The sequence below is a fragment of the Myotis brandtii genome, unplaced genomic scaffold (assembly GCF_000412655.1).
Source record: "Myotis brandtii unplaced genomic scaffold, ASM41265v1 scaffold337, whole genome shotgun sequence".
In the NCBI taxonomy this organism is placed as follows: Eukaryota; Metazoa; Chordata; class Mammalia; order Chiroptera; family Vespertilionidae; genus Myotis; species Myotis brandtii.
In genome coordinates, this window is record NW_005362996.1 from 54516 (window position 1) to 67050 (window position 12535).

Consider the following 12535-nt stretch of genomic DNA (forward strand, 5'->3'; position numbering starts at 1 on the left):
GAGTACTGGTAGCTCATCTCTCTAGTAGAAATCCACAGTTCTAAGCAGGGTATTGTCTTACAGGCAGCAGATATCAGCATCTCTTCCTTCCAACTTGATAATCCATATCCCGGAGCTCCTATCCTACCAGTCTGATAACGATGCCCTAGAAACCTAGCAAATGCATAAAAGACCTGGCAACACTAACCCTTTTGGCTCAGTGGATAGAGCGTCGGCCTGCGGACTAAAGGGTCCCAGGTTTGATTTCGGTCAAGGGCATGTACCTTGGTTGCGGGCACATGTTTCTCTCTCATTGATATTTCTAACTCTCTATTCCTCTCCCTTCCTCTCTGCAAAAAATCAATAAAATATATTTTTAAAAAAGAGATCTGGCAGAAAGTGAGTTTTAAAGATAGCATTTATTAAAAAAATTAGTCAGCAAGAACTGCATCATCTCCTCAAGTGACATAGATTTCTGTGTAGCATTTATAGTCATTCTAGACTAAAAACAAAACAAAAACGACAAATGAAAGTGATTTTTCTTTAGTTTGTTTTCAGCCTTTCAGGGTTTTATCTTCTGTAGCCCTAAATCAACTTTATTCTTGGCAATTCGAACAAAGTCAAAAGGATGTCTGCGAAATACAAAAGAATATTACCCATGGCAAATGCAAAAATAAGTTTTGAGTCCCAGGTAGCTCGTTTAGCCCACACAGAGGTTCACTTCTCCACTTGCTCTTTGGCATTTCTTTGAACTCAACTTCTTTCAGGCAGGGGATCTTAACGTGTACTTTTCACAGATAAAATATTTCCAAACGGTACAGTTAGCGGAAGACAGGACCTTGTTTCTGAAGTATCCACAGAGCTGATGAGTTGATTGGGGTCTCTTTGTTGGTAACCTGGAGAGATGAGTCAGTGTACCTGAGGTTAGGTATGGGGTTTACGGAGGTATTCTTGTGGGTAACTTATGAGAGGTGTGCAACTTTTTATTTTGTTCTATTTTGTTTTAATATGGCACCCTCCTATAGTAGTTTTGTCCTCCTTCTTCAAGGACAGAGCTGTTTTCTCTCAATAAACATATGTTAGCATATTATGAACAAACTGCATATTTGAGCACACAGATAGACTCTAGAGTAGAACATCTTCCCTGACTCTTAATTTTCAAAACACTAAGGCACCTGATTCTGTTCATCAGTTTCCCTATGGTCTATCTGAAAAGCTTAATATGGAAATTCCTTAATAATTACTATAATCTCTTTCCCTTAGCACTCTCTAGTTATTAAATTATACAAAGGAAAATATATTTGATAAGTAAATAATATTGTTCAGACTTTCAGATGTTGATGTAAATGTTCTAGAGTGAGGCGAGGTGGTAAAGCTGAGAGGAAGGGGGAGAAGAAAGAAGGAGGAAGATTTAGAAGCCATGAAGCTATTCTTAAATTACGCAGCTTTGATTCCAATCAGAAGTCTATGAAATGATAATGCTGGTTATGTTTTTTGGAAGACATCTAAGGTATAAAATAAAATAAACATTTGAATTCCCTTATGTATTTTCTTCTTGAAACATTGTGATTTTTCCCTTAGACACTTACAGGTCAGGGGACGGAGTGGAGCCATCTTGCCAAAACCAAGGTTGGCTGGGTCCATCCTGAGAAAGTCCCACCCAGTAATCATGGCCACTTTTGATCTTCCTCAGGCTGTCAGTGATGAATTCCTATAAGAAACAAGAGCTGGCTGGTGAACGGAGGGTGTGGGGAAAACAACAACAAAATACCATGAAATATAAAGTGTGTCATCTTTCCTAGACAGAAATGAATGGAACTTTAAAGCTGGAGAAAGGAGGAGGTGTATTTATAAGAAGAAATACATATCATAGATTTTATTTTCTACTAGAGGCCCGGTGCACAAAATTCATGCACAGGGGGGTGGGTTGTCCTTCAGCCCAGCCTGCACCCTCTCCAATCTGGGACCCCTCAAGGGATGTCTTCCCACTTAGGCCCAATCCCGGTGGGATCCCTCTCACAATCTGGGACTGCTGGCTCCCAACTGCTCGCCTACCTGCCTGCCTGATTTCTCCTAACTGCTTCTGCCTGCCAGCCTCATCACCCCCTAACCACTCCCCTGCCAGACTGATGCCTAACTGCTCCCCTGCTGGCCCGATGCCCCTAACAGCCCTCCCCTGCTGGCCTGGTCACTTCTTCCTTCCCTTGCCAGCCTGGTCGCCCCTAACTGCCCTCCCTTGCAAGCCTGGTCCCTCTCAACTGCCTTCCCCTGCTGGTTCCCACAACTGTCCTCCCCATGGGGGCGCCCATCTTGTGTGTTGGAGTGATGGTCAATTTGCATATTACCTCTTTATTATATAGGATTGCCATATGATCAATGTAGTGTTGAAGACCATGGGAAAAATAGGCACCTGATATTGAAATTATTTTAACAGGTTTAGAGTTTGGCAGAGATATATGTCAAACAAGGTAAGTGTTATACTGAACCCTCATTATCAGAAGAAGTAAAGTATCCTCGACATCATAGACCACGTAGATCATTCTTTCACAGTATACTTCAAAATGAAAAATAGGCCCTGGCTGGTTTGGCTCAGTGGATATATAGCATTGGCCTGCGGACTGAAGGGTCCTGGGTTCCATTCCAGTCAAGGGCACATGCCTGGGTTGTGGGCTTAATCCCCAGTGGGGGGGGGGGGTGCAGGAGGTAGCTGACCAATGATTCTCTCTCATCATTGATGTTTCTATCTCTCTCTCCCTCTCCTTTCATCTCTGAAATCAATTAAAAATATTTTTTAAAAAATAAAAAAAATAGTTTGGAAGATCCCAGAAGGAACTTAACTGTAGGTATATTTTTTGTTAGAGGAAACTTTCTAATGTTGTCACCAAATTTGCACAGAAAATATAGTGAAAACCCATACTTGTAGTAAATTAGTTCAAGTTGCCTTGCTTTACTGCACATAGTTAACAAATGTTCTCCCATTATTCTTGTAAAAATGAACTTTGATTAATTACTGAATACAGCTGCATATACTTAATGAATTCAGAAATGTGTAGCCATAAATTCTACTTCACAGATATATATGGATGGAATGATTTCAGAAAAACTTCATTGTTTGCTTAAGATGTTAGTAAACTGGGTATAATGTTCATAAAACAATTTATTTAGCATATCCTTATTTTCATACACCTTTCCATTTCATGACAGCACCTCAATTTTTATATCTCTGGTTTTCTTTGATAATTGAAAAAATTTTATAGTTTATTATTCTTCCCTACAGCATTAAAAATAATAAACTTAAAACATATATACCGTTATAATGTATGTATATTTTAGAGTTGATTAGCATGTCACAAAATGGTATTTCTTTTATTCGTTCCCATCTTTGATTAACAAAGGACATAGAACTATCATCTGCTAAATGATTTCAGGATAACTGTTCTGTTTTTTGTTTTGCTTCTCCAATTAAAAGGAACACAAATCATACTAATTCCTACTTTGTCTCTTTTAAACCTTTACTACAACAAATATATTACTGTCATAAAATATTAAGGAATTCTATCTTATTTACAATTAATCCTTTCTTTTAATGGGTAACATGGTATTTTCAGAATGATAGGAAGCCATAAAACAGTGTTTACCATTTCTTCTTTGCTGTCTATTTGTAGAAGACTGGAACCCTCCTTCAAACAATCCTCTTTACTGGTTTCCCAATTATTCCAATTTTCAAAGACATGGTAACAACTTTTTCCATTCTGAATCCAGTTGTCTGGACAAGGAGCTTTGAATAAAACATTTTACTTCATTAAAGTTATTATAAAAATATTAGAAGAACATCTCTCAAAAGAACCCCTTAAATCACCTCCAGTGAAGCTGAACACTCTAATCAAATGGGTCATATCTTGCAGTATTTACAATTTCAGCTTCTCTGAGGCTGACTACAGTAAGATTTACACAATAATTTCCAACTACAATAGGTCTCTAAGTTAGTTTAAGGTAAAATTAACTTGGGAATATCTTTTTTCAAATTGTTCCTCTTCTATAATAATTGACATGATTATTCTATTTTTATAAATATATCCTTTCCTTAAGTTTACCTCATTTATAGTCCTCATTTGTTTGCTTATCATTTTTTTATCTGTTAATCCTACTGGCCCAGTCTAGTTGGAAATGTACTGGACCATTAGGCAAGTTGAGTAATAAGCCTCAAGTTAATGCTTAAATTATGAGAGTTAAACATGAACATATTTTGCCCTGCTAGTGTTGCTCAGTGGTTGAGAGTAGACCTATGAACCTGGAGGAGATGATGGTTTGATTCCCAGTCAGGGCACATGCCTAGGTTTTGGCCTCAATCCCCAGTAGGTGGCATGCAAAAGGCAGCTGGTCAAAGATTCCCTCTCATCAATGATATTTCTATCACTTTATCTTCCTACCTCTCTGAAATCAATTATATATAAATAAACTAGAGGCCCGGTGCATGAATTTGTGCACCAGTGGGTCCCTTGGCCTGGCCTGCGGGATTAAGCCGAAACTGGCTCTTTGACATCCCCCAAGGGGTCCTGGATTGTGAGAGGGTGCAGGCCAGGCCAAGGGACTCCACTGGTGCATGATCGGGGTCAGGGAGGGATGCGGGAGGTTGGCCAGCCAGATAGGGACTGCAGGAGGGCTCCAGGGCGTGTCGAGCCCATCTCGCTCAGTCCTGATCAGCCAGACCCCAGCAGCAAGCTAACCTACTGGTTGGAGTGTCTGCCCCCTGGTGGTCAGTGCACATCATAGCAACTGGTCGACCAGTTGACTGTCTGCCCCCTGGTGGTCATTGCACCTCATAGCGAGTGGTTGAGTGGCCTTAACATATTATTAGCATACTAGAGGCCTGGTGCACAAAAATTTGTGCACTCGGGGGTTCCCTCAGCCCGGCCTGTGCCCTCTCGCAGTCTGGGACCCTTCAGGAGATGTCCACCTGCTGGCTTAGGCCCGCTCTCTGGGGGGGATCGGGCCTAAGCTGGCAGTCAGACATCCCTCTGGCATCCTGGCAGCCCTCAAGGGATGCCCACTTGCCAGCAGAGAGCAGGCCTAAGCTGCAGTCGGACATCCTTAGTGCTGCTGAGGAGGTGGGAGAGGCTCCCACCACCACCACTGTGCTGGCAGCCATCAGCCTGGCTTGTGGCTGAGCAGAGCTCCCCCAGTGGGAGCGTACTGACCACCAGAGGGCAGCTCCTGCATTGAGCGTCTGCCCCCTGGTGGTCAGTGTATGTCATAGTGACCTGTGATTCCCAGTCGTTCTGCTGTTAGGGTCAATTTGCATATTACCTTTTTATTATATAGGATTAGTTGAATGACCAAATACTTAGCATATTAGGCTTTTATTATATAGGATGTTTCATGTACAATGGAGAAAGCAAGCAATGCACCTTCAAGAATAATTTGAAAACATATAGGTGAAGAAACTTAAAAAAAACATGTAGCCAATATGCTTAATTTAAGACTTTGATATAACTAAGAAATAAGCCATATGTGTAATCAGTTTTATGGAATCTGCCTTAAGAAATAATATAGTCACAAAAGATGGATGCTCAAATGTATAAAAGGAGAATCAAACAGCAAGATTTTGACCAAGTGTTTCTGGCACAGTTTTATACAGGAAAAGATACTGAAATTTGCAGCACTCAAGTTTTTAGATAAAGTCAGAAATAGTTTTTTATCAGTTTCCATGGCCCACATGCCTAATTTTTAAAGGTTCATCAATATCCTTTGTTTGGAATCCATGCTAATTAAGATCCTGTATATTGTTATAGTTATAACATAGTGTTAACAATGGCAACTGAAGGGTGGAAGAACATCCTGGATATGTCGGTCTCCAAGTGGATATTGTCATCAATTCAAGGTTGATGGTCAGTGGTGGTCCTACCACATGCTTGCAATAGCTTATTATATTTAAAAACGTTGTTGGGCACACAATGATTCAAATTTAATCAGGAGGAGCTATGGTAGGTTTTTGACCTCTCTCATTGGTGATTACTTAAGTGGTATCCACTACAGGGAAGTCAATTCTCTGAATTATAAGCATTATTAAATGTAAATTAAGTAATAATAGACTAGAAACTATATAACAAGTAGAAATAGGCTGTTTTAGGTTTGAAATGCTTGTAAGGGATGTAAAAAATATCACTGAAATAACTTCATATAATTTTTTAAAAGAGCTGAATTCTCCATTGTTTTTAGTTTTAAGGTAAATACTCTAATTTTCAAAATGATATTTGCTGAAAGAGTCATCTCAATTTGAATATATTTGAACTAAATATATTGAGGGATTTAGAGCTACAATTAATGATACACTTACAAATTTGATTGGATAAAACATCTGACCTACTAATCTCACACATTTCACTGAAATTTGAGTGAATGTTTTTCTTTACCTGCATTTTTTTGGAACCTCTGTATTTTCTACATACTATTGAAATACAGAAATAAGATCAAACTGGTGAGTGGATCAAATGATGTCTCTTCTATTATAAAATGCTGACTACAATTTTGCAGAGAATAAAACGAATGTCACTGAAGTGGGGTGCAGGGTTGGTGCATACATTCATATCTGCAAAGTGAAAACTTATTTTTATATCAGTTACCTGATCTGAAAAAATTTTGCATCAAGGTTTGGCAGTATTTTATCTGGAGGCCATGGTTTTTCTGCCACTGTGTGAAGTTCAACAGCACTCTGTCTTGTTGCATGAGTTTTTCTTGCTGCTTCTTTGCAATAGCTGACACCTGGAAAACTTCAAACAATAACAATCATTTCTACTAAATTCCTGACAACTTATAACAAAGTCATCCTTCAGCACAGACTAAAAACAACTACCAATTATTGATGATTTTTTGTGACATTAGTTTGCATTATTTTGTTTTTGTTTAATGATTTACATTGTTCAAGAATTATCTACTATTCTATGCTGTACACCTAAAACTAATAAAAAATAATATTGAATTTAAACTGTAATTAAAAGATAAAATTAAAAACTATATATCTAAAGAAAATGTGAGGAAAAAATTTATTAATAAATAATACTTACTGAAAACAAAAGCAATTTATTTTGTTCAAGAATACAAACTAAAAAGGATACATAGCAAAAAGCTCCTTTGTTCCCCGTGTCTTTTTATTCACCCAATTCTATTCCTCCAAAGCAATTAGGCTTACCAATTTCTTTTTTATTCTTCTAGAGGTATTTTGAATTTTACAAGCAAATGAACATAAACTGCCCTTTCTTACCTTTACACAAATGGTAACAACCTGTTTACATGGTTTTGCACCATTCAGTACTTAAATATATATTTTGTACAAAATTTTATATCAGTACATAAAGAACTTTCTCATTATTTCATTATAACTTTACTAGAGACCCAGTGCACAAAATTTGTGCATGGGGGGGAGGAGGAGGTGGTCCCTCAACCCAGCCTTCACTCTCTCCAATCTGGGACCCCTCGGGGGATGTCCGACTGCTTCTCGCAATTTGGGACCGCTGGTTCCTAACTGCTCACCTGCCTGCCTGCCTGATCATCCCTAACCACCTCTGCCTGCCTTGCTGATCACCCCTAACTGCTCCCCTGCTGGCCTGATCACCCCTAACTGCCTCTGCCTTGCCCCGTACCCAGGACCCAGGATTCCCTCCTCTGGCTGGTCGCAGGCACCCAGGACCTGGGCATCCCTCCCTCTGGTTGGCCACAGGCACCCAGTACCCGGGCCAGCTTTGCCCAGGCCAGCCACTGCCACAGAGGACCATGGGCAGGTGGCTTCGCCTGGGCCACAGCCACAGGCACCTGGGACCATGGGGTGGGCGGCTTGTCCCTCTCCCGGGCCACAGCCTGGCAGGTCCCCATTCCTCTCTCGTGAGCTCATTTGTGCCTGGCTGGTCCCCATTCCTCTCTCCCCAGTGTTGAGTGTCTGAGCCGTTAGGGCGTGATGGCATGAAGGCGTGATGATCATTTGCATATTAGCTCTTTATTATATAGGATAGCAGTCCATTGTATGGATGTATTATGTGTGAATGTATCATGACTTTAGAAATTTTCTATTGACTTTTAGATTATTTGTAATCTTTTGTTATTACAGAAATGACTACTATAACAAAGAACCTTAGTCATACGTAACTTCACGCATGTGTGAGTATATTTTTAAGATAAGTTGCTAGGTCAGTTTAAGTGCATTTATTTAAACCAGCGGTTCTCAACCTGAGGGTCGCGACCCCTTTGGCAGTCAAAAGACCCTTTCACAGGGGTCGCCTTAGACCATCCTGCATATCAGATATTTACATTATTATTCATAACAGTAGCAATATTACAGTTATGAAGTAGCAACGAAAATAATTTTACGGTTGGGTCACAACCTGAGGAACTGTATTTAAAGGGCCAGAAGGTTGAGAACCACTGATTTAAACCATAATAGATACTTCCAAATTACCCTCCATATATGCAAATGGCATCTTAATATTATTTGAATTTACACTTCTCTTTTTATGTTTGATGTTGAAACTTTTTTTTGCATACATATAAATAAATAAAACATTTTTAAATGAAGTGTGTAATTATATCCTTTGTGAATTTTCATTGGGTTTCCAGTTTTTCCCTTCTTGTTTCTATGAGGTCCTTATTATGCGAGAAGGGCTAATTGAGAAGGCCTGGAAGCAGCCTGAGCAGCGCTTCTAAAGTTCCTGCATGGAGCTGATCCTGCACAAGGCACCAAACACTAATTAAAGAGTGTAGCTTTGTAGCCATCAGCCTGAGAATTTTCTTTGGCGAGATTATAACTAGCTGGTCAGTCTTGTTTCTTAATGACAAATGATTGATGATTCACTCCTGGTTACAAAGAGACCCTGAAAAGTCCCTGCTGTTGAGGCTGGTTACCTCGACAGAATGTGCCGGGGTGGTCAGCAAAATACCAAAATTTCCAGCAAGATTTGGGGCTCCCTGGTACCAAGGTGTTCTGTGTACACATCAGTGGCTCCTGATTCAAGAGAGAAATTGTGTCCCGAAAGGACCTTGCAAGGGAAGAAAAGGGTGCCTGTCTGCATCTGGCCTCCCCAGACCTCTTATTGTAACACGTATCCTTATGTTAATGCCATTGTTAAATTATATCCTCTTCTTATAATAAACTGTAGATCTGTGAATGCTTTGACTTTGGGGATCACTGTTCTACAAGTCTTCTGTAGCAACCAATCCTGTTTCACGGATCCTGTTAGTGTACTTACATTTTGGAAAAGGTAGTTTTTTTGTATGATATAAGCTACAGTGACATTTTCCCAGTTTGTCTTTTGCCTTGGCAAATGTGGTAGTTTACCCCACATTGATCAGATATCTTTTTGGTCATTTTTACATAGTAAAAGTTTTATACCTGAGATTAAACTTTTATAAGTATATTTTACATTTACTCTTTGATGTTGCTGGATTTTTTTTTTGTAAATTATAAGATATGACTTCAATTTTCTCCCCCCCACCCCATGGCTCATAGTTGTCTCACATCATTTATTGACTCTTTCCTCTCCATACTCTTTATTTGCCATCTTTCACTTACTGCAAATTTCCAATGAAGTACTTGATTATGCAGTATTTCTATTGTTTTTGAGGATATTCAAGTTATCTACTTATCTTTTCATATATCAGCACCACATAATTTCAGTCACTTTAGATTTTTACTTTATTTTAATATCTCATAGGGCCAACCCTTCTCTTATTTTCAGATTACTTTTATATTAATTTTTGCTTATTCTCTTCTTATAACTCTGGCTAGCTTATTAAGCCAGTTCTTTTTCAAAATCATGTTATAAAGTACCTATATGTCCCTATTTAATTAAATATTTATCTAAACATGAATATTGATTTTCTTAATCCTGTTTGATTTTTATAGAATTTCTTGACCCGGTGGCTTAATGTTTTTAACCAATTATGGAAAATACCTATCCACTAAGTCTTATAATTATACTACTTTTGCCCAGCTCTCTTTCTTCTACTTTTGGGTTTATTATTGCACATATGCTAGTTAGCCTCTGCCTCAAGGGAGGCTTAGCTTTAATTTTGCTGTGTTCCTAATAGTGAATATTGTCATGAAGGGGAAGTTTGTGTATAAAAAAAATCAATTTGCATTTTCATGTTGTTTGACTCCCAATTAACTGGTCAACATTCATAATAAAATATTTAATTGCATATCTGCATAGTCTGACCAGGAAGTTTGTGTGTATAAAAAAAAAGCAATTTGCATTTTCATGTTGTTTGTCTCCCAATTAACTGGTCAACATTCCTAATAAAATATTTAATTGCATATCTGCATAGTCTGACCTGTCTTAGTCATCAACATTGCTACTGAGAAGGAAATGCTAAAAACCAAGAGCCATGGGCCAGAGAAAGCAGATGCTTATGCCCTATCCATCTCTGGATAGGACAAGTAACCCAGCTGTCAGTGGCTTATTTATTTTCCTTCTTCACAAAAGGCTGGGTCTCATGAGTGGGGAGTAGGACAGTGGTGTTATTTACTTTATCCTATTAATAACCTGGCACATTTAAACAATGAAAAATAATAAACTTCCTCTCAGGACTTTGAAGTACTAATCTAGAGTGTTTAATTTTGATGACTATCTTAGATTAACTATATTTTTGAGGTTATTGTTGCTTTGCTTATTACTACTTGATGAGCTTGTACCACATAAAACTGTAATAAAACTGAGAAAAGGAAATGAGACTTTTCTTTAGTTTCCCCCCAAGTGGGAAGGAATGTACTGCACCTTTATTAGTGTTGGGGTTATAATCAATTTGCAACCAGTGAGGAACAAAGATTTAAACAAAATAATTACCTGGGGAAATATGGAACAACTTAGTTTTAGAAGGAAATAAAAGTATCTGTTATAGCCCTGGCCGGTGTTGTTTAGTGATGAGGGTAAGAAAAAAGTATTTATTATAAGATGTTATATGTTTTACCTAACTGATGAATCAGGAAAATGAAAAAGAATAGTAAAAACAAATGAAAAAAATCTGATTTCTTAGAAAATGTTTTGCACTATGGAGTTTTTAAAATAGTAAGTCAATTAATATAAGTAATATGGTAGAGAAAAACCAGAAAATACAAAATAGTAACATGGAAGCAAGAAATTACTTCTACTTATCTTTAAATTTACCCCTCCTTTAATTCCTCCTCCTTCTCTGCCTTGCTTTATGGTATTCCATAGTGTGTATATATCATTAATTTAAATGGTCCCTTAATCATAGGCATTTGAGCTTTATCTAATATACTATACTCCCTATTGCTACACATGCAGGTTTATCTACAGGGAAATTTTTCAAAAGTGAGATTTATGTGTCAAAACCAACCAATACAGAGTTTGTTAGGAACATGATTGTCTTGGTTATCTAAACAGATTTCATGAACTATGCAGAGAAGAAAAAGTTAAGTATCCATTGGGCAGCAAGTTTGAGAATGCAGAAAATGTACAGTATGCTTTCATTAACATATTTAGTATGTACTATGTGCTTTTCAATTATATAAGAATTGCTGATTGCAGATGATAAATTATTTTTATTATTTTTTGATAAATTACCCTATATAGTAAAAGCCTAATATACAAATTGTCCCCTCGGGAGTTCAACCGGCAGTTCGACTGCTTGTTATGATGTGTGCTGACCACCAGGGGACAGCATGGAACATGGCAGGAGTTGGCGACGCGGCGCTGGCAGTGGGAGGCAGTGGAGGCACTGCCAGCCCCAATGGGCCCTGATGAGAGCGGGACCATGGCGGGATGGTGGAGCAGGTGAGCGGGCAGCACCAGGCCAAGGTGGGTGCGAGTGGGGGGGGGGTGACGCTCAATCACCCTGCTGGTTGCCCCTCAGACAGTGACCAGCGGCAGTGGCAGGGGGGTGGGGAGGTTGCTGCTTGGCTCCCAGGTGCTGAGGGAGCCGGGTGGGGTGCATGGCCCCAATTGATCTCCCTGCTGGTAGGATGGTGGAGCAGGTGAGGGGGCAGCGCCAAGCCATAGCTGGGTACCAGGCAGGGCTGTGGAGCTGCAGGGCTGTGAGGCTAGGGGCATGAACTGGGGCCCCGATCCCTGCAGGCCACCCCAAGGGACCCCACCCATGCACGAATTCATGCACCAGGCCTCTAGTTTTTATATAAAAAAAATTCTATATCCTGTTCACTTGAAAATGTTGCATCTTCATTTAATATTTTTTTAAATTGAAAGTGTTCTTTGTAGTTCCTTTCATTTTCTCACCCCAAGTAGTTTATAACACAGCATTGACATTTATTATATAGAATTGATTCTTAAACCATAGCTTTTGATATTTGCAATATCAGTTAAATATGGCCTATTTTTAAAAAATATGGATTCTTACAGTTAGAATAAAACTTGGCCATATTCCATTCAAAGTTCCCAGTTTTTACAGAAGAAACTAGATTAGTATGTTAATTAACTTATCTGTTAGTTCTCTTTCAACTCTACAAATCTACTTCCATTATATCTTCTAGATTAACAAATATTTAAATGTGACTTTCTTAAAAAAATAGACTGGCATTTTATTTAAATAT

The 12535-nt window shown here is 38.8% G+C and overlaps 1 protein-coding gene across 1 annotated transcript in view; it reads right to left on the minus strand.

Moving 5' to 3' along the window:
- Positions 1-385: 385 nt before the first annotated feature.
- CLEC9A (C-type lectin domain family 9, member A) overlaps positions 386-12535 on the minus strand; it is a 15470-nt gene continuing 3320 nt past the window's right edge. The window contains exons 3-6 of the mRNA XM_005871348.2: positions 6603-6749; positions 3618-3757; positions 1569-1690; positions 386-875 (exon numbers count right to left, since the gene is read on the minus strand). Of these exons, the coding sequence (XP_005871410.1) occupies positions 743-875; positions 1569-1690; positions 3618-3757; positions 6603-6749 (542 nt within the window). The 3' untranslated portion in view covers positions 386-742. The remainder of the gene's footprint in view (positions 876-1568; positions 1691-3617; positions 3758-6602; positions 6750-12535) is intronic.